At 43.4% G+C, this 19,786-nt stretch overlaps 2 protein-coding genes across 4 annotated transcripts; both read right to left on the bottom strand.

The window, feature by feature from the left end:
• Positions 1-225: 225 nt before the first annotated feature.
• Positions 226-9,328, bottom strand: LOC124005033 (zinc finger protein 883-like). 2 transcript variants are annotated; one of them, XM_046313882.1, is made up of 5 exons: positions 9,179-9,328; positions 7,911-8,076; positions 5,478-5,593; positions 3,925-4,068; positions 226-2,184 (listed from the first exon to the last, which is right to left on the bottom strand). In XM_046313882.1, the coding sequence occupies exons 2-5, from the start codon at positions 8,056-8,058 to the stop codon at positions 1,342-1,344; spliced, it is 1,251 nt and encodes a 416-aa protein (XP_046169838.1). In that variant the 5' UTR covers positions 8,059-8,076; positions 9,179-9,328; the 3' UTR covers positions 226-1,341. The 2 variants fall into 2 exon arrangements, with proteins under 2 accessions (XP_046169838.1, XP_046169839.1); XM_046313883.1 differs by lacking the exon at positions 9,179-9,328 and adding an exon at positions 8,924-9,129.
• Positions 9,329-9,600: 272 nt separating this feature from the next.
• On the bottom strand, positions 9,601-19,600 carry LOC124005032. 2 transcript variants are annotated; one of them, XM_046313881.1, is made up of 8 exons: positions 19,282-19,600; positions 18,462-18,594; positions 18,153-18,326; positions 17,354-17,872; positions 12,202-16,491; positions 11,914-12,100; positions 11,553-11,775; positions 9,601-11,308 (listed from the first exon to the last, which is right to left on the bottom strand). In XM_046313881.1, the coding sequence occupies exons 2-8, from the start codon at positions 18,574-18,576 to the stop codon at positions 9,887-9,889; spliced, it is 6,930 nt and encodes a 2,309-aa protein (XP_046169837.1). In that variant the 5' UTR covers positions 18,577-18,594; positions 19,282-19,600; the 3' UTR covers positions 9,601-9,886. The 2 variants fall into 2 exon arrangements, with proteins under 2 accessions (XP_046169837.1, XP_046169836.1); XM_046313880.1 differs by having other exon boundaries at positions 18,153-18,594.
• Positions 19,601-19,786: the final 186 nt, after the last annotated feature.

The raw sequence follows: 19,786 nt of genomic DNA, 5'->3' as shown, positions 1-19,786 counted from the left end.
GGATTACGTTTGGGATTGTCCGCAGAAAGATTGGTTGACCTATGGTCAGTGATTCTTTTGGGCCTACTTACTACCTTTAAAGAATGTTTTAATTCCGAATTTAATTGATAATCGTCTGTCTGTAGTTACAGCTGCTAGGCAATAGCGGGTGACGTCACAAAGCACAAATGAATAAAAAAATAGGGGTTAATGAAGGACACATTGAAAGGCAAACAGACAAATGTATCATTCTGTAGCAGCCCTCGGGCACCTTTATTACATATTGGCAGAGTGTCCAGGCATGTTTCATGGGGAGAACAATGAAAACAAGAAAACGTCCATTCAGGCCTCTGGTCATTTCGTCATCATGCCAAACTTAAACCAAATAATTTATGTAAAGTTCATTAGAATATTTATGACATTTAAATTAAGTATAACAAATCAATGGCAGGATTATCCTAATTTGAGTCATTGACTATTAGTCTTCTTTACAACCATTGTTTAGGATGAAATTATTTTAAAATCTATGCATGACACCAAAGAAGAACCATTGGGCCTAAACCAAACGAACTTAAGAGGATAAATACACTGATATTTTTTAATGCCCTGCACATTTAACAATAGCAGTACAATTTAGAAGTTAATCATAATTGAAAGTTTGGCATTACAATGCACCACTACATGAACCAGAAACCGTATATAAACAGATGCAATTTCTAAGAGACGTTATGTAACTCCCAAACATTTACAATCCATGTTTCACTTTTCACAATAATATTTTTCAAAAAGTAAATAGCCAACAGGTTTTATAAAATGCACGGTGGTTGCATTTCATCTTCTACTACAGAAAACGTACTTAGCAATATAAAAAATCATAAAACAAACAAGAAAAGCTCCATGTCAGACAGCATGAAAGCCATTTTACATACACCTCTAAAAATAATGTAAAAACAACTCAATTCTCATGATCATCATTTAAAGATAATCAAAACAAAGGGAACAAACACAATACCCAAAACTAATTATTGTCGCTCTTAGTCCAGAAAAGAAACAGATGGGTTTAACAAAGAATAACATCTTTTGGTTAGTAAGTCAGTCACTCCAAATGTGATGTGTGCCTTGAACATCCTAACACAATCCAAAAATGACAAATGGTGAACAGTCAGTGGGACACCTCAGGTCACCTGTTAAAAATCCTGCAAGAAATTCCTCACATTCTAAAAACACCTCAAACTTATGATCTACATTTTACGCTCAACCTCAAACAAAACCCCCTGACCAAATTCAAATTCTTTAAAACCCCTCGGATACTTCGTCCCCCTCCCCAATCACTTTACAGAAATCCCCCTTCCCCATTCTGAATTATCTCTTGCTGCGGCCCGCCGCCTCTTGCTTCTCCTCCTCCTCTTCCTCCTCTGGGTGGCTGCTCTGCTGGTGGCCCTTCAGGTTGCTCTCTCGGCCAAAGCTCTTGCCACAGGTAGGGCAGGCATAACGCCCCTTGGTGTGTGCCCGGTTCTTGTGGGCTTCTAGCTGCTCGGGACGGGCAAAGCTCTCCTCACACTCCTCGCAGGGATGGGCCTTACGTGGGGTGTGCTTTTCCTTCTTGTGGGCGCGGAGCTGGGCCAGGGCAGGGAACGTGAGCTCACACTCAGGGCAGGGGTGTTGCTTGGGTGGAGCGGGAGCCGCTTTGGGTTTCTTCTCCTCTGCTGTGGCTTCACTGTCATCTTCTCTGGCCTCCTCGCCTGCTGCTGCTTTAGGACGGCCTCGCCTGCCACCTCCTGCTGCTTTCCCCTTGGTCTCAGCCGGAGCTGCTGCAGCCTCCTCTGCATTGTTTCCAGTCTCCGCCTCCTCTGTGCCCTCTTCCTTCTTCTTTCTCCTCTTCCCTTTCTTCTCTCCGACCGTTGCGTCCTCTGCTTTTAAGGGCCGTCCGCGCTTCTTTGCAGGCGAAGCACTGCCGTTGCAGTGCTGGTCACCGGCGTGGTTCTCCTGGTGCATTATTAGCTCAGACTCGGTCTCGAAGCCCCGATTGCACTTCCCACAGCGGTGGGTCTTGGTAGGGTCATCTGGCTCATCCACCTCTGCCTCTGGACGGGGGTGCTGGGTCAAGCGGTGGGTACGAAGGAGGGCAGGGCTGCGGAAGGTCTCACTGCAGTCCTTACACACAAATTGCCTCTCTGGACAAACCTGTCTCCTGTGGGTCGTCAGCTGAGGGGGAACAGAGAGTGAACAGAACAGAAATGTGAGTCAAGGCTTAGGGAAGAGTCCAGTGATTGACATTAACTGTTCTAGCCACAAGCAGGACTGTGTTTTTACTTGTCTGAAAGCTCAAGTCGCAAAAAAAAAAAAAAAAGGGATCTGAAAACTGTGTTGAGTGATGCAAGGAACCATTTCACAAAATAACATTAATTATCAACACTGGTATTGACAATAGAAGGCTGCTGGTCTCTGATCCCATGTACTATATCTCCTCCTAGTGGCCTTGAGCAAAGGCACACAACCCCCACAAAGTAAAATATTGCACTGATATAAAAGGCTACCGTATAAAACATGGTCCGTCAATCCTCCATCTGGAGAGCTACTGGGTGTGCAGGCTTTTGATCCAACCCTGGTCAAACACATCAGAGTCAAGGTCCTGTTGAGTAGCTGATGTTTTACAATGTAGTGTGTTCAAGCAGGGCTGGAACAAAAGCCTGCACTCCAAAGTAGCTCTCCAGGAGGATAGTTGGCCACCCTGCAACATTACAATTACAACCAAATACTTTTTGATATCTTTATAGAATAATTCCCTCACTCAATGTACTGGGGATCAAATGGCTAAGGTGGGAGAGGTAGCTAAGTAAGACCTTTAACTATTTGTAAAGTTAAAATATTCAGTGTTCAGGGAAATGTTGACAGCATAGGAGTTACTCGTCAATAACTTATTTCATGGCCAGTATTGAATAGAGATTCTTAGCCAATTCTGAGGTCGAGACAGTATTACAAACAGTAGGCAGCATTGGTTTCATCAACTGCGCACCCGTATCAACTGAACTGTCGACAATTTACGGTTATACACAAGTGCCAGTGGAAAGTTATTTTAGGACATCGAACATTAATACATGCTAATAGCTAAATAGTTAGCGAGAAACAGCTATAGTACACAATGTTTTGAATTGGCAATTAGTCTGTTATTATTTCACCTGCTGAGCAAACATCTCTCTCTATCCCTCTATGACAACAGCCCACGGACACCCACGCAGGCGATGTACACACCATGACCTTTCCAGGATTTTCTTTTCTGACCAAAAATTTGCCCTAACTGGGAAAATAACTCACTAACTAGCAATGAATATCAACAAATGTGCACTTAGATCAAAACGCATCTCGCGACTGCATGATTGAAAGACCCCTCATGCCCTTCAACACAGGACTACAATAATTATACTCCGATGCACTCTGCATAGATTGGGAGGACAGTGAGAGAAACATCACATCCGGAGGACAATTATATCCAATTCTGATCAGAGTAGCCTAATTGTTTGATAGTGATTTCTTTACTTGTCCATTTGGACTATTTCAATCTATAATCTCCTTGCTTGAAAATGTTTTATTGCCCTGGGCAAGCGTTAATGTAGCCTAGGTGGCAAGTAGCCTAGGGGTTGGAGTGTTGGGTTAGTAAGTAAAAGGTTGCTGATTCGAATACCCGAGCAGACAAGGTGAAAACTGTCGACGTGCCCTTGAGCAAGGCACTTAAACCCTTATTTTCTCCAGGGGCTCCGTACTATAGCTGACCCTGTAAATCAACACATTTCACTGCACCTATCCGGTGTATCTGACGATAAAAACACATTTATTTACTTATTTATTATGTCGAGACCTTGAGTCTGACACTTTACTAGTTCATTTCAAGCAGTGTTACACTAAACATATATTGGTTCGGAACCTGTGTCACTGTTCTGCACTCACCTCAGAGAAGGTGCGGAAGCTGTCCTGGCAGTGGGGACACTTGAAGGGCTTGTCCTCCTTGTTGTGTGAGCCCTGGTGCTGGGTCAGCTCCTCAGAGGACGGAAATGTACGGTCACACACATAGCAGGTGAACAGAGTATCTCCCTGGGAAGAAAATACAGGCGTGCATAAATTATGTTATGCCACAAATTCCTACTGATCTAGTCTGGAAATAAGCATTTACAGTTGAGGTCAGAAGTTTACATACATCTTAGCCAAATACATTTAAACAAAATTTCACAATTCCTGACATTTAATCCTAGTAAAAATTCCCTGTCTTAGGTAAGTTAGGATCACCACTTTATTTTAAGAATGTGAAATGTCAGAATAATAGTAGAGAGAATGATTTATTTCAGCTTTTATTTCTTTCATCACAGACCCAGTGGGTCAGAAGTTTACATACACTCAATTAGTATTTGGTAGCATTGCCTTTAAATTGTTTAACTTTGGTCAAATGTTTCATTTCACCCCCACAACATGATGCTGCCACCCCCTGTGCTTTACGGTTGGGATGGTGTTCTTCAGCTTGCAAGCCTCCTTTTCCCTCCAAACATAACAAGGTTCATTATGGCCAAACAGTTCTATTTTTGTTTCATCAGACCAGAGGACATTTCTCAAAAAAGTACGATCTTTGTCCCCATGTGCAGTTGTAAACCATAGTCTGGCTTTTTATGGCGGTTTTTGAGCAGTGGCTTCCTTCCTACTGTGGATATAGATACTTTTGTACCTGTTTTCTCCAGCATCTTCACAGGGTCCTTTGCTGTTGTTCTGGGATTGATTTGCACTTTTCGCACCAAAGTACGTTCACCTCTGAGACAGAACGCGTCTCCTTCCTGAGCGGTATGACGGCTGCGTGGCCCCATGGTGTTTATAATTGCGTACTATTGTTTGTACAGATGAACGTGGTACCTTCAGGCATTTGGAAATTGCTCCCAAGGATGAACCAGACTCGTGGAAGTCTACAATTTTTTCCCCCTGAGGTCTGGCTAATTTCTTTTGATTTTCCAATACTGTCAAGCAAAAAGGTACTCAGTTTGAAGGTAAGCCTTGAAATACATCCACAGGTACACCCCCCAATTGACTCAAATTATGTAAATTAGCCTATCAGAAGCTTCTAAAGCCATGACATCCTTTTCTGGAATTTTCCAAGTTGTTTAAAGGCAGTCAACTTAGTGTATGTAAACTTCTGACCTACTGGAATTGTGATACAGTGAATTCTAAGTAAAATAATCTGTCTTTAAACAATTGTTGGAAAAATGACTTGTGTCATGCACAAAGTATATGTCCTAACCGACTTGCCAAAACTATAGTTTGTTAACAAGAAATTTGTGGAGTGGTTGAAAAACAAGTTTTAATGACTCCAACCTAAGTGTATGTAAACTTCCAACTTCAACTGTATGTTGGTCTGAAGCTTATGACATGACATAAAACATTTTAAGGTAAAAACAGGGCTTCAGTAGGTAATACCTTCTAGAAAGTGCTTTGATTGTTAGGCAGGTTGTGTAGTAGCATACCTGCTGGAGCTGCTGCTTGTACTCCTCACGATGGCTCTTCTTCATGTGCCTCTCCTTGGCTTTGGAGTTACAGAAGGTGATGAAGCACTGGAAACACTGCAGGTTCTCATGCTGATCTGTGAGAAGAGGGGGTCAGTGATATGACAGCTGAATATGCATTACCTTCCCTACCTAACAGATTGATTTAATTCAACCCAAAGAAAATCTGTATTTGTCTATGTGTAGTGCTGTGACGATCATTACATTTTGTCAGACGGTGATTAGCAAGCAAATGACTGAAGATCTCAGTAATTGACTGATAGTTAAAACACATTTAGCATCTCCAACAAGCCACTGATGCAGAACTTTGGAACAACTACATTAAAAATATATATTTTTAAAAGTATAACAAATCCATGTAATAACACAAAACTATTATTTATTTTAGACAGGTCTAAAGAAACAAAGAAAATGTAGTCTAGTTCAGAAGAACAGAATATCATACTCAGAGTTGTCCTTATGTTAGGCCTTGATCTGGCTATGCCATATGGCTGTGGGCTACACTAGATCATTTGGGAGAAAAGATTTGCTTAGAATTCCATGGCATTATTTTATAGTTTTCAGAATACAATTGAAAATAGCTGAACAAAATTGAAAGGATATTTTCTCCAAATTATTTGAGAGATTGCGCACATGCGGCTATTCTGTGTTGAAAGGTTAAAAAAACATTTTTTTTAAAGGCACTCCTATAAGATTAATTTAGAGTAATGTAACTTGAGTTGTAACAAATGTTTGGTTGCGTTTTGATTTTTAATACATTCCTGGCTGCATGATGCAACTAAAGATGTTTTTTTTTTAAGTTGCATGAAAGGCTTGAGCTCTGCTTAGTTTTTTTGGCAAGGCTGTACACACTTAATCAGTTTCTCATTCACCATTTGACAAGCACTTGATAATGCCTCGATTTTCCCAGCTGCATCCTCTGTGCGGCTGTAATGCCCCCTAAAATAGTCCATGCCTTTTGCAGACAGTGGCCTTTGTGCCCTTGGGCTGAATATAATAATTATAATTCCCTTCTGCCGGCTGTGTGCCGAAGCACCTCTCACTCGCTCTCCATCACGTGATCAGGTCTTTCTCACAGGCTAAAAATGGCGACAGACACGTCGGGGAGGCAACTCTGCGTGTCCTTATCCAATTCGGAAGTGCATATTGAAGATATCGGAAGAACTGTCCCAATTTACTATTCATCAGCCAACAAGATGAGTAGACCCAACGAACAGCAAACGCACTTGCCTATGTCAATTGACTATCGCCCATAATACAAAAGTTGACCTATTCCATTCTGTGAGAGAAATACATATTCCTAACAGTCTGGGACAGTTGTGGGATGCAATAGATCCCAAATTAATACAACCACTAGCACCAAAAAACTTGTTTCAAGCAATGAGCCTGGCGCAAGAGATGAGAACGACATAAAATGTTGTTAAACTATTAGGCTATTTCTTCACATTATAAGCACAGCAATGCGCACATAGCAGTAGGTTAGAAGCGCAAATGTTCCAGGAAAATGTTAGCAAGGAAAACACAATTTTCAAAAGTGCGATTATGCATGTAATGCTTTTATGATAAAAGGTGCATTTTTATGGTGTAAACTATCTTCCCTGAACTTGAAACTTACGCGCAGAAGCAGATTAATGTGCTTCATTTTAACCAGTTATTTGGCCACTTTATTTGTGATACAATCCTTTCCAAACAAACATGGAGTCCTATGGGGTAGGCTACATGAGGTTTGTGACTATGATTTGAAAAAGTTAAGCTGGGTATTATATTATTCACAAGTGACATGCTAATATTGTCACCCATCACACTATTCTTGATTTAATCTTGTCTTCACATATACTAAATAATATATGTGTGAAATTTGTTTTGATTTAGAACAGACCATTATCATGCACCTGTCTCAAAACAGAGGCAGCGGTGAAAAACCCCCACATGTCATCTATGCACTTAAATAGCAAATAGAGGATGCTTTTCCCATGGTTCATTATCATGGATGTCAGAGTGACAAAGAGGGGCAATTGCATGCTGAGTACCAAGCAGTTAGGCAGTTTGGTTGGCTACTAATGACCATCAGCAGCATCAGAACTTGGAGAAGCCTAATTGCCGTGACTAAACGGTCACATGGAATTTGACTGCAGCCATGACTCGTGACCGCCGGTGTGGCGGTAATACGGTCACCGTAACAGCCCTATCTGTGAGCCATTACAAAAACTTAAAACAGTAGAGTAACTGCCAACCAATGTGTGCATCTTTTAAGGTCTTTGTATAAGTAATTTATTGTACCCCAAAGCACATGTTGTTAACATTGTCTGTTTGTATACTTTTGTATGTGTACTGTTTTTTTTCTGCAATAAAAATACCATTTCAACCAAAATAAGTAACTGCCACCCAACTCACATGGTTGAATGGTGGGTGGAGGCGGTGCTTTGAAGGAGGAGATGGGTTTGTAGGGTTCTGCTGGTTTTTCAGTGGTCAGTTCTGCAGGGGGATCTGGTGGCCCCTTCCCCATCACTATCTCCTCTATATTCAGTATGTCTGAGTCCATCGTGGGAGACTGGATGTCCTGAAAAGTTTAAACATATGATCGACTTAGCCAACCAGGGAGGTACATTAATATGTAATGTAGTCAGATGGGTTTTAATATAGCTAATAATAAATCATCACATTGCAAGCTTGATAACTGAGAAGTTATGACATACTTTTAAAATAACTAAGGGTTGTGCACAGGCATATCTCAATTAAATCCCACTTATTTGGACTGAATGCTAAAAATAAAAAAGGGTTCATTGACTTTATGGCTGGCTGGCTAATTCGATGCTAGTTGCGAACAAAGTTGTTGACTAGTTAACTACATAGCCAGCTGTTAACTAACATTAACTACAGCTAGCTAAATGCCCATAATTTATTTAATAACTTTAATTTGCTTGCAAAAGTTAGACATAAGAACGTTAAAACATGCACAGCTAGCAGCTCAGTGCGCTAACGTTAGCTGAAATAGGCTCCCAAACCAACAAGGCCCTAAAGTTAGCTAACGGTGAGAAGATTGGCCATATCAGCTAACGGTAGTAAGTTACTCGACAATTAGAAGGATATATTGCGAGTTTCCCCAGAAACAGATTATAATTTTCACTTAGTGAAGCAATGGTAGTTATACTTTGGCTAGATGTATTTTATGTATACAGTATGCCAATGACGATAGACATGTTACATTTGTACTAATGTTAACGTTGTCCAAATAGGACTTCACGAAACTCCTGTTAGACAAACGTTAGCTAATGTTTGGAAAAGGCTACACCGACACGCCTGATACACAGACCGATATTTTCGTTACAAATGTATAAAAAAATAAATGGTTAAGGGTTAGTTTTGGGTTCTTGCAAGACGGTTTTAACAGTCATCGGTGTATTTACCTTAGTCTTATACCTAAATGGTTTGCTGAGCTAACACCAAGTTCGAATAACATAACCCAGCTAGCTACATTAGCTGGCTGGCTAACAATTCAAAACGGAGAAATACCAACTTAGCATTTTACGGACACGTTTAGTTCACGGAAACCAACTGCCCCACCATGATAATGGTAAATATGTAGGCATAAGTCTTAAACGATATTAGCAAACTAACGTTACAGCTAAACATGAATTGCGAACAAGCCGTTAGCTACCTACCTCAAACCGCTTCCAGTACAGTGAATGTGGAAATTGAATTGCCCCTTGTCACGTGACAAGGGCAATATTTTGGTCTTCAAGAAAACAATTCATTTTGAATGCTTCTCTGCTCTTTTATCCTTAACTTGAGCAAATGCATAGACACGTGTTTGATGAATAACTCCGGTGAAAAATGTACCTTGAGAGCAGCAGGTGGACCAATACAATTCACAACCGAAACATTCAGGAAACGTACATGTATTTACTCCAACAGTATTAACTCAATTATTCAATTTACAAAGAACGCCAAAAACACATGTAAACTTGGCATGTAAACAACTAAACAAGGTTCAGAAAAAAAATGCAGCACTATTTTAAATTCTAATTTCAAAAACATCTTCAAATGTATTTTCACTTGGTTTCAGAGACAGACTTTAAGGTTATTCTCTTTTCACATTTTATTTTGTAGGCAAATTCATACAAAAGCCATTGCATACATTAAGATTACATTTACACAGTAGGCTAAAAAAGGGACCAAGTTCCTAATTTGATGCACAGTACTGAAGCTGACACTGAAAAGAGTAGTACTCAAAAACAAATTTGGGGTATGGGGAAGAAATACGAAATCAGAGCTTTAACCTAAAATAAAAAACATATTTAAAGAAAAGCTAAACATAGCATTAAATAAAACATGAACCACTTAATAAAAAAAAACAAATCATATCAGCTTCAAGAAGTCCCTTGACTGTGGAAATTCAAGAAGCAGTTGTGGTTACGAGAGATACAGAGAAACACGCAACACTTGAGGCATCGTACTCGAGACAGTCGCTCACAGCCTCCGAAGCAGCACCTGCCACCTTCTCCCTCCCCAAGCTGCTCCGGCCAGTGGCCCGAACCGTCGTGCCGCGTGGCCACGTCAGGGAGAGGACTATCCTGTAACAGGCCAGGATCTGGGGCTGTGCCCTGGGAGTGTAATTTCTGAGGGGGGTGCGGAGGGGCTGAGTCCTGGGTGTCTGAGCCACTAGAGAGGATCAAGGCCTTGGAGACCTCTAGCCTGAATGCCATGAGGTTCAGAGGCTCAGGCAGAGGAACATGATCCTGCCTGTACTGCATCCATGAGTTTACCAGAGCCAGATCTGTAAGGTACCACAGAACAGCCTGTGGCCAGCTCGTTGGTGCTGAGGCTGAGAGTGGGGAATGGTAGAGATTCAGTAAGTCTCTATTGAGGCTGGCTGCCTTTTGAGCCTTCTCGAAGCTGTCGACGAGCGATGCCATGTTCTGCTGGGCCTTTCCTACAGTAGAGAGGATGAAGCCGAGATGGTACCTGTGTAGCATCAGCCGCCCGTCAGAGCTAACAAACTCATCACCCATCTGTCCTTTGGCTCCTCCCACCTTTCCCGCACCATGCACCCCTGATCCAAGGAGGTGCTCCAACATGGCAGGGGTAGAGAGCTCCTGCTTGCAGAGATACACCATCCCATCTCTGGGCACCATTTTCTCAACAGTAGCCTCTTTGTTGGAGAGATCCAGACTAAGGTTGAAATCTAGGATCAGACCGTCAGATCTAACTAAGACTGTGCTGTGCAAGGAGGGCCGCTTGTTGTTGACCGCTCTACACGTCAAAGGGAGAGGGTATTGATCGACTCCATGGTCACCCTCTCTTCTCAGCATCAGGCATCCGCCCCGAACGTGGTCCATTAACGGTCTAACCCTCCAAAGGGGGTCAGTTTTAAAACTAAAACAGTCCTGGCTGGATGGCATGTCCCCACTCCTCTGCCAAATGCTGTGAGGGACTGTGGACGTCTGGGTTGTGGATTTTGCAGACACAGACTTGGAGCTAAGAGCTTGTATTTGACTGTGGCCGCGTGTAAGTGTGTGGACACTGCCATCCGGTTCACCTCTAGTTGTGCCAACTGTAGGGTTAGCTGGGGTGTGAAAAGCTCTGAGAGGGTTGCGTGTGGAGTCTCCCTCCTTAGGCCTGTCTGGATTACCACTGTGTCCAGCTTCCTGGGTGTCCATGGGATCCCCTGCTGGCGCTGGAGATGCCAGTTGCAGTTTGCAGGAGAGTTGGGAGAAGCGGGAGGCAGACATGGTGTCAGCAACCAGAGGCACCCTGGTGAAGTCCTGCCAGTACAGCTTGAGACTGGGGAACTAGGAGAGGAGAACGGAAGAACGGCATTGAAGACAATGTTAGTTTATGCAGCATTAGATAGTCTGCTCATAAGAATGACTGTAGACATTCAAAAGTGCAGAGATTAGCATGAGTTTGACCCACTAGGCCTAACTACTTTGTTCTTTACATGTCCCATGCTGTGTAGTAAGGATGACGATGCAATAAAACTAGACGCCATAGGAATAAGATTCAGGTTATACGCCAATACTTTAATTTACATACCTTCAATGTTCCCATGGCAATGTGGATTCCGACAAACTGGGCCACCTCTTTTGCCGTTACTGCGTTCGAAAGATAGGACACTTTATTTGTGCAACGGGCAATCTCTGCCCAAGCGTCCCAACCAAAATACTTGGAGAAGTAATCAATGGGTTTCCTGTAGCCAGTCCCTGTCTGGGACCCTCCCATAGATACTGAATGAGCCTGGCTTTCTGTGGTTGGCAAGCTGAGGACAACAATTTACATCAAAACTGACAGCATGACAAGTCCTTAAGGATACATACAGTACATGACAATATAAAGTAGAAACTTTAATTAAATTGTACAGTGTAGTCATGAGTAAAATGCAAATTACAAAACTTACTTGTTTGGTATAACATTTGAATGCAGTGAGGCATGGTTTTGGCTGTCATGGAAACAGGCCATAACTACAGCCTCAGGGTCAGGCTGCGGGTCAGAACATTCAACAACCTCGGACTCCACTTCGTCAGAATCCTGAAGTAGGAAATCAACAAGCTCCTCTGTTTCTTGCTGCTCAAAGTCCAGCTCACCTGTAAAAAAGAAACAGTATTTAGTTACATCTATGGATAACGTCACTATTGCTTATGAAAATGTACATTGCTACAACACATGCCTCATGTTGAGATCTTACCTTCTCCATACTCATTGATCTCAGATCTCAACTTTGCTGCTCTCCTGTTCACCTCATACTCCTCTACTGCAGGGTTGGTAGTGGATAGTCTCTCCATTGGATGGTTGAGTTTGGCCTCTCCAGGCTCCACCAGCGCTGGTACTCCCTGCTCACTTTGAGATGGCTCATCCAGAAGCTCCCTCTCCTCCTTCACGGGGTAGAATATGCACTGCCTGGTACTGCTGTGCTCCACATTCAATTGGGATTGACCTTGACTAACCTGGGGGTCATTCAAAACCAGGTTGTTTTCCTGCTTCACCAGATACATCCTGACCCCCCTCTGCTCCACTGTGTGTCTGGCATGAGAGGTGTGTGGCACAGGAACCAAATCTGAGGTGTTCTCCTCCACCTTGACCTCCTGACCTCTCAAGTCTACCATGAGCACCACTCCATTATCCTCCACTGCTGCCTCGCTCTGCCTTGAGGTGAGGAACCTCTCCAGTATGATGCCTGGGGATTGGCCAGTGTCCCTGTCGTCCTGGTCACCTGCTACTCCTTTCATCACCATCCCATCTTCGGTCTTCAACACCTCCACTACACTGGTGGTGACTGACTCTAGCTCAAACACTACCTGGTCCTCAAGATCCTCCTCAAGCGGTGAGATGCAGGATCTAGATGGACATGGAGCTGTTAGCATGTTTTGCTCAGAGATCGATCTGATCTCGGTCTGTAAACTGATGGGAGATGACTGACCAGGATGGAGAGTAGTGACGTCTGCTTCATCCTTGATTTCAGTATCATTATTGAGTGAATACAGCTGGTAGACTACCTGACATTCATCAATTTCTTTCTCTGGTTCAATTTCTCTCATGCCCGCTCCTTCTAGACTCTTCCTTGTGGCTGAACCTCTCCTCCCACGTCCAACTCCTCTTCTCCTGCCCCTGGTATAATTCCTTCTACCCACTCCCCTCTTTTCCACTTCTCTCCTCTGCACCATAATCTCCTCCTCTTCTTGCTTGATCTCCAGCGGGTCAGAGAGGCAGGATTTGGTCTGTACATTTTGTGTTGTTACAGTTCTATTCACATTTTCAATCTGAGCATGTGCAGATAGTGCATGAGTGCTATTGTTTTCATGAGAGCTGTTTTCATGAAGGCTGGATCCATCATTTTGTGAATTGTCTTTATGCGGTGAGCTCTGGTGTTCCCCCTCATTTTGGTCCCCATCCCCAACAGTGACCAAATCCACCTCAAGTAGTAACTCCTCTTTAATTTCATCCTCAATAGGCCCTAGGTGCTCAAATCCAGAAACGGTAGGTATGACAGCATCAGCAGTGTCATTCATATTGCTCTGACTCTCTGACTTAGTGTCCCCTGTTTGGTGACAGCTGTGGAGGGGGGCTATGGGTGTGAGGTGAAGAGGAGAAAGATTCTCGGACAGCAGGGGTTGGACCTTGTCAGATTTGGCCAGATAAGTGAATTGAACTTGTGGAGGGGAGTAAGAAAGAGTTGAATTTGGTGCCATATGAGAAAATGATTCCATCCCCTCTGAGGTTTTATTCATGTTCTTCTCCCTTCCCTTCTGTCCACCTTCAACAAGCGCAGCAGCCAGAGGCAGAGAGGGGGAATGGTTTAGGGCTGGGAAAGAGACTCGCTCCCCTCTTTCTCCCAACCCTACCTCTTTCATCTCCACCTCCCAGTCAGATGCTACCTGCATTCCAAACGTGTTTTGACTCAATGAATTTTCAATGACCTCCTCAGTCACTTTAAGTGGAGGCGGGCCTAGATCTGACCCAGAAACACCCTCAAAGATGTTGCCGTTAGTGTAGGTGAGACCAGGGCTCTCCACTGCATGCAGGGCTGCCTTGTGCTCCTGGAGGGACGAGACGTCAGAGAACCTCTCACCACAGTCCTTGCATTCAAGGGCTCGCGGGGAATGAGAGCCACTGATGAGCCCCTCTGTCTCCACTTTTTGGGCCTTACGTTTCCTGCTGGTCTTTGGCTTGGTCGGAGAGGTGTCAGAAGAACGAGACGTAGTCTTTAAAGGAGCCAACACAGAGAGTGCTGTGTGGTTCTTTTTGGGTCTCCCTACTTTTCTTTTCCCTCCAGCAGCTAGCATTTTTAGTTGCTTGCTTTTTGGCCCCTTCTTCTTATGGATGGGATGGGTGTCTTGGTGGAGATGTGTTTGACCTTGAGGGGCTTTTGAGGCATCTAATTTGTAAACTTTCAATTGGGGCTGTTTGTGACCCTTCAGTAGGAGTAGGGACTGTTGCTTTATTTCAGGGTCGGGCATATCTTCTGTTTTGGGGCTTGCTTTCACATTCGGTTTATTTTTCTTTCTCCCCATTTTTGACATCTTTTGGCCCTTTGTTTTCTTAGGCTGGTCCTCCTGTGCCATCGTCTGCTGCTTTTTCTTTTTTGTCTTGGGTGGAGCGATCACCTCTTGCTCACTAATCGGTTCAGCGCTAATCTGCTCAGAACAAGTCTCACTAATTACATACTTTTGCTTTTCTACTTTCTTCTTCCTCTGCTTCGCTTGATGCACCTGCTCATCTACCTGCAAGACTTGCTGCACATGTGGGTCACACAATATGGATGGGGATTTGATTTTTGACTTGGAAATATTGTTTTTCTTCTTGACCTTTTTCTCTTTACCAACCTTTAAGGGCAAGTTTTTGTCAGGTAGAGCTGAGACACACATTTGGTTCGTATCCTGAATCTGGTCTCCTTTCTGAAGCAACCTAGATGGTTGTGGAAGCTTATTCTGATTTTTAGGCATCTCTTTAGGACCAAACTTCACAACAAGATGAGCTTTCATTGCTCTTGGTCGTTTGGCAGCCTCCCCTTTCAACTCAACCGTCTGCTGTTGCATATTTCCTTGCATTATAGAGTTATTTGGCTGCTTTCTCTTCCTCACTTTTACAAATTCTTGTACTGACATCAAATGCACAGGCAGTTGTGAACTCTGTGGTGCTTTTGTCTCGGACGGCGGAGGGAATATTTCTGACGTCTGAGTGCAAGGTTGTAGCTCTATGCTGTTCAGTGCGTTGTCAGAAGCAGACTTATCGATCAGTGTCTGCAACTGCTCTGGTGATGTCTGTGTCTTTCCTTCGCAAGGATTTTCCAAAATGTGCTGCTGGTCATTCTCTGTGTTTTCTAGAAGAGGTTTCTCCACTGATCTTCGCTGTCCTATTCCTGTCTGTTGTGTCTGTCTAATACTGGAATAGATCTGCTCTAACTGTAATGTCTCCATCTGTGTGGCTGTCTCTCCTACCTGGCTTGTTTGTCCAGGAGGAGTTTGTGCAAACTTAACTGTTGGTACCAATGAGGAAGTGGAGAGTTCTTCCTGCTGGTCAGTTTTTAATGGCGTCAGCTTTAACTCCACTGTTGGTATGAGCGACGGGACAGAGATATTTCCCTCCTGAACCATTAGATTCTGTCCAGAAGTCTGTTCAAATAGAAATGTTGGTAGTGAGGAAGCAGACATAAGTCCTTGTTGATCGGTTTGAGTCTGTTCCAATTCCAGAGTTGGTATCAGTGAAGGAGTGACTTCCAACACAACCGTTTGACTTTGTTCAGTCGTTTCCCTGAGCTCAACTGTTTCACTGTGACAGAACACCTGTTCCACTGATACAGTCTGAATCATAGTGTTCTCTTCTGCAACTGTCTGACCAGTCTGTCCAAGTAACTGCTGAGGAATCATCTCTCCTTCGTGTGTTTGTTTTAATCCAGCATGCTCAGCTGGCACAGCGTATGCAACTTCCTGTGTGTGTGAAAGTAATGGGGTCTCCATTTGTCCTTCTGATATTACAGGTTCCAATGTAATAATTGGTTCCAGCGATTCACATTGTGGCTTTGCCTGTTCCAATCCCATCAACTTAATCTCTCCACCCCCAATCTTTTTCAGTTCTATAAAATGTGGTTGAGTAAAACGGAATTGCAAATGCTCTCTCTTTCCCTGTAGCCGCTGTAGATCCAATGGTTGACCGTGTGGCAGCACCTGTCCCAGTATCACCACCTGGTTCACTTTGCGCACGTTCCCCAAAGACTCTATTAGTTTCCGGATTTGTTCAGTGTCTATGTTTTCCACCTGCTGGAATGGCCCAAGGGGTTCCATGTGGAGAAAGGTTGGCTGGCCCATAGGAACCTGGGTTATGATGGGCTGACCTAGCTTCACCTGTTGGCCAGCTAGTGTGGTGCTGCTGGATGCTGTAACACACAGGTTGTGCTTGTGTTTCATGTGATGCAGCCGTGTCTTGGCAGTCTTGAAGGTTGCCTTGCACACGGAGCAGGACAATTTCACCACTATAGTGCCTAGATACAAAGAATACAGATGAAAGTTTACATCTTGGTGTAAAAGGTGAAGTAGTCATTTGTCACAAACAAAAAGGTTTGACTCTGCGTAGAATCACTAGCTTTATCACTGTATAGTGTATATCACTAGCTTTATCACTAGCTTTATCACTGTATATCACTAGCTTTATCACTGTATATCACTAGCTTTATCACTGTATATCACTAGCTTTATCACTGTATATCACTAGCTTTATCACTGTATATCACTAGCTTTATCACTGTATATCACTAGCTTTATCACTGTATATCACTAGCTTTATCACTGTATATCACTAGCTTTATCACTGTATATCACTAGCTTTATCACTGTATATCACTAGCTTTATCACTGTATATCACTAGCTTTATCACTGTATATCACTAGCTTTATCACTGTATATCACTAGCTTTATCACTGTATATCACTAGCTTTATCACTGCATATCACTAGCTTTATCACTGCATATCACTAGCTTTATCACTGCATATCACTAGCTTTATCACTGCATATCACTAGCTTTATCACTGCATATCACTAGCTTTATCACTGTATATCACTAGCTTTATCACTGTATATCACTAGCTTTATCACTGCATATCACTAGCTTTATCACTGCATATCACTAGCTTTATCACTGCATATCACTAGCTTTATCACTGCATAGTGTATATCACTAGCTTTATCACTGTATATCACTAGCTTTATCACTGTATATCACTAGCTTTATCACTGTATATCACTAGCTTTATCACTGTATAGTGTATATCACTAGTGTTTCACTGCACATCCCAGTATGGGAAGTTGTATGACATGAAAACAAACATGTTTTTCAGCACTCACCGCTATTCTTCTTTAGCTGTGCCTTTGTCGGTGGTGTGATCCCTCCAACGTCTCCTTTCATTCCTTCCGGCAAATGCGCTAGTGCGTGTTTCTGGAGGGCCTTGGACATGCTAAACCTCTTGCCACACTCCTTACAGACATAGGGCCTCTCCCCTGTGTGCGTGCGGCGGTGATACTTCAGTAAGGTGAGTGTCTTGCAAGGTTTTCCACAGTCTGCGCAGGTGTATCCGTACAGGCCGAAGTGAAGCTTCTTATGGATGGTGAGCTCAGAGGAACGGCTGAAGGCCTCACCACAGATGGGGCACTTGAAGGGCGTCTTTTCCGTGTGTGCACGCTGATGAAGCATGAGGTCACTGGAGTTGGTGAAGTGGCGGTCGCAGACGTAGCAGGCAAACAGGGCATCCCCCAGCATGCACTGCTCGTACTCTGCCGGGTGACTCTGCTTGAGGTGGCGCTCTTTGCTCTTGTGGTCGCTGAAGATGATGTGACACTCCAGGCACTGCAGAGAGATCTGGGAAGCTGGGGGGAGGGAGAAGGGATTAGAGGACAGAACACTTGTATCCCAGCTTCAAACCCATATTAACACCCAATGGAGGTTACTAGAAGAGCAAACAAAATGAATGAACTGTAGTAATAGCTTAAAACTGCTAATGAAGACACAGAAATAAATAACCTAAAAAAACACTACAGGGGACATTATGAGATTCTGTCTGTAATACTAAAGCCTTGAAAGATAAATACAAAAATGTATTACATGGTAACCAATCATGTCAGACTATCAGAGAAGTTCAATACTCACATGTGAGCGGAGTCACCATTTTTGGTGGCCTGGACATGTCCATCTTGAGTGGCTCCATTCGGTTCTTCTTGGGGGGAATATTTTTTCTGTCACTAGCGGCCACGTCATCCACATGGGTCTCCTTCTGTGCATCCTCAGCTTGACCCAGTTCCCACTCTTCAGGAGCAGCAGACTCTAGAGGAACAGCAGATAGTTCAAGAATTATCTCTGTAGAAGCAGTGGGGTCTGAGACACACTCCAAAGCCTCTTCTACTGTGGCAGGTAGCAGTTCACTCATTGGTTGTTCTTCAGTTTCCATGCATTGTTCACCTGTAACGATTGGTTGTTCCTCGATTTCTACTGCTTGTTCAACTGTCTCCATTGGCTGTGTCAAGCGCTCCATGACCGACTTGGTTCCTGCCTCCACTACTGGAGGTTCCACCATGTCTGTAAAATGAATTCCCTGCAAAAGAGTGACAAGTTCAACAACACTCACACAATATACTACATCTGCATTAAGGTAAAACACAATGGTGTGGAAAACAGTGACGCACACACTGCACACTAAAACACAGGCGTTTTATTTATTTAAAAAAGACAACGACCCATAATGTGTGCATGTAAAGCAACCGACTCTTTATTCTAAAGAGAGTATACGCCCATAAAATGGCCATCGCAAACTAAGCCTATAGGCTCTGATTCCAAGAGAATCATGACATGCTGCTGCCTTTATCGACAGCTGGCAGGCAGGCAAATTAACGGACACTATATTTGTATGACAAAGATGCTCTCAAAGAGGGATGGATAATAGGCTACAAGGATGGTACTTTACATTGCGCTAGAACAGAAAACCAACAAGCCTACAACCAGGGGTACTTTACTGCTGCGCAAATGACGGGCCGACGAAACACGCCAAATACTGACGAGGGACGTTATTGCTCACAACAAACTGGTGTCCATCAATCATCTTTAATTGTTCGGATGTCTTGCTGCTAGGCTACTGGAACGGAATTGATGAAAGGCATACAAATAGCCTATATTGCGTGGATTTAAAACATTTGCAACGCTCAGCATTACACACAAGCGGCATATGTATCACCGTATGACTGCTCATATGATCACACCACCATGTGTAAATCTATAACGTTACCTATGCTGGTTTCTTTAGCCCAAACATCTCCGCGTCGTTTCTCGCTTCGCACAAAGCCAACAGAAACGAGCTGCAGAGATCATGGCGTCATACGCAAACCAGGTTGCAGAGTGGGATTTGTAGTTTTTCCTGAGATGCATTTATTCGTTGCTCAGCCTTAAATGCCATATGCGAGGTAAATCTGCTGTTTGGATTGGCCGTGCAGCATTTACCGCGATATGGCCTCTGCAGAAATTGGGCATTCATGCTTCGCAGAGCTGGCCCATGTTGGTAAGGAAGTAAATGTGTATTTATACAGGACCTCCCGCCCTCACCTACCGCCAACCAACCATGTCAATGCGGAGCTATATGTAGCCCTCCATATCATTACATCATTTGAGAGTCGTACAACGATGCGGTAAAGAGCTCAATTTGGCCTCTGCGTGCCTCCAGAGGCTCCGCGATTGCGTTACATCATCGATACCGCATGGGTCCCTTTTCTTTCTTTTTTTCTTTAACAACAAAT

Source organism: Oncorhynchus gorbuscha, linkage group LG19, assembly GCF_021184085.1.
Source record: "Oncorhynchus gorbuscha isolate QuinsamMale2020 ecotype Even-year linkage group LG19, OgorEven_v1.0, whole genome shotgun sequence".
Lineage (NCBI taxonomy): Eukaryota > Metazoa > Chordata > Actinopteri > Salmoniformes > Salmonidae > Oncorhynchus > Oncorhynchus gorbuscha.
Note: the sequence above shows the minus strand (reverse complement) of the source record. Positions and strands in the feature narration are given on the sequence as shown.

Coding starts and splice junctions, on each gene's coding strand:
- LOC124005033 (XM_046313882.1), bottom strand. CDS start 8,058: ATGGACTCAGACATACTGAATATAGAGGAGATAGTGATGGGGAAGGGG. Junction 4,069..5,477: donor ACAAGCAGCAGCTCCAGCAG/GTATGCTACTAC, acceptor TTTTCTTCCCAG/GGAGATACTCTGTTCACCTG. Junction 2,185..3,924: donor GCTTCCGCACCTTCTCTGAG/GTGAGTGCAGAA, acceptor GTTCCCCCTCAG/CTGACGACCCACAGGAGACA.
- LOC124005032 (XM_046313880.1), bottom strand. CDS start 18,576: ATGGTGGAACCTCCAGTAGTGGAGGCAGGAACCAAGTCGGTCATGGAG. Junction 16,492..17,353: donor ACAGCTAAAGAAGAATAGCG/GTGAGTGCTGAA, acceptor CTTTGTATCTAG/GCACTATAGTGGTGAAATTG. Junction 12,101..12,201: donor GATCAATGAGTATGGAGAAG/GTAAGATCTCAA, acceptor TCTTTTTTACAG/GTGAGCTGGACTTTGAGCAG.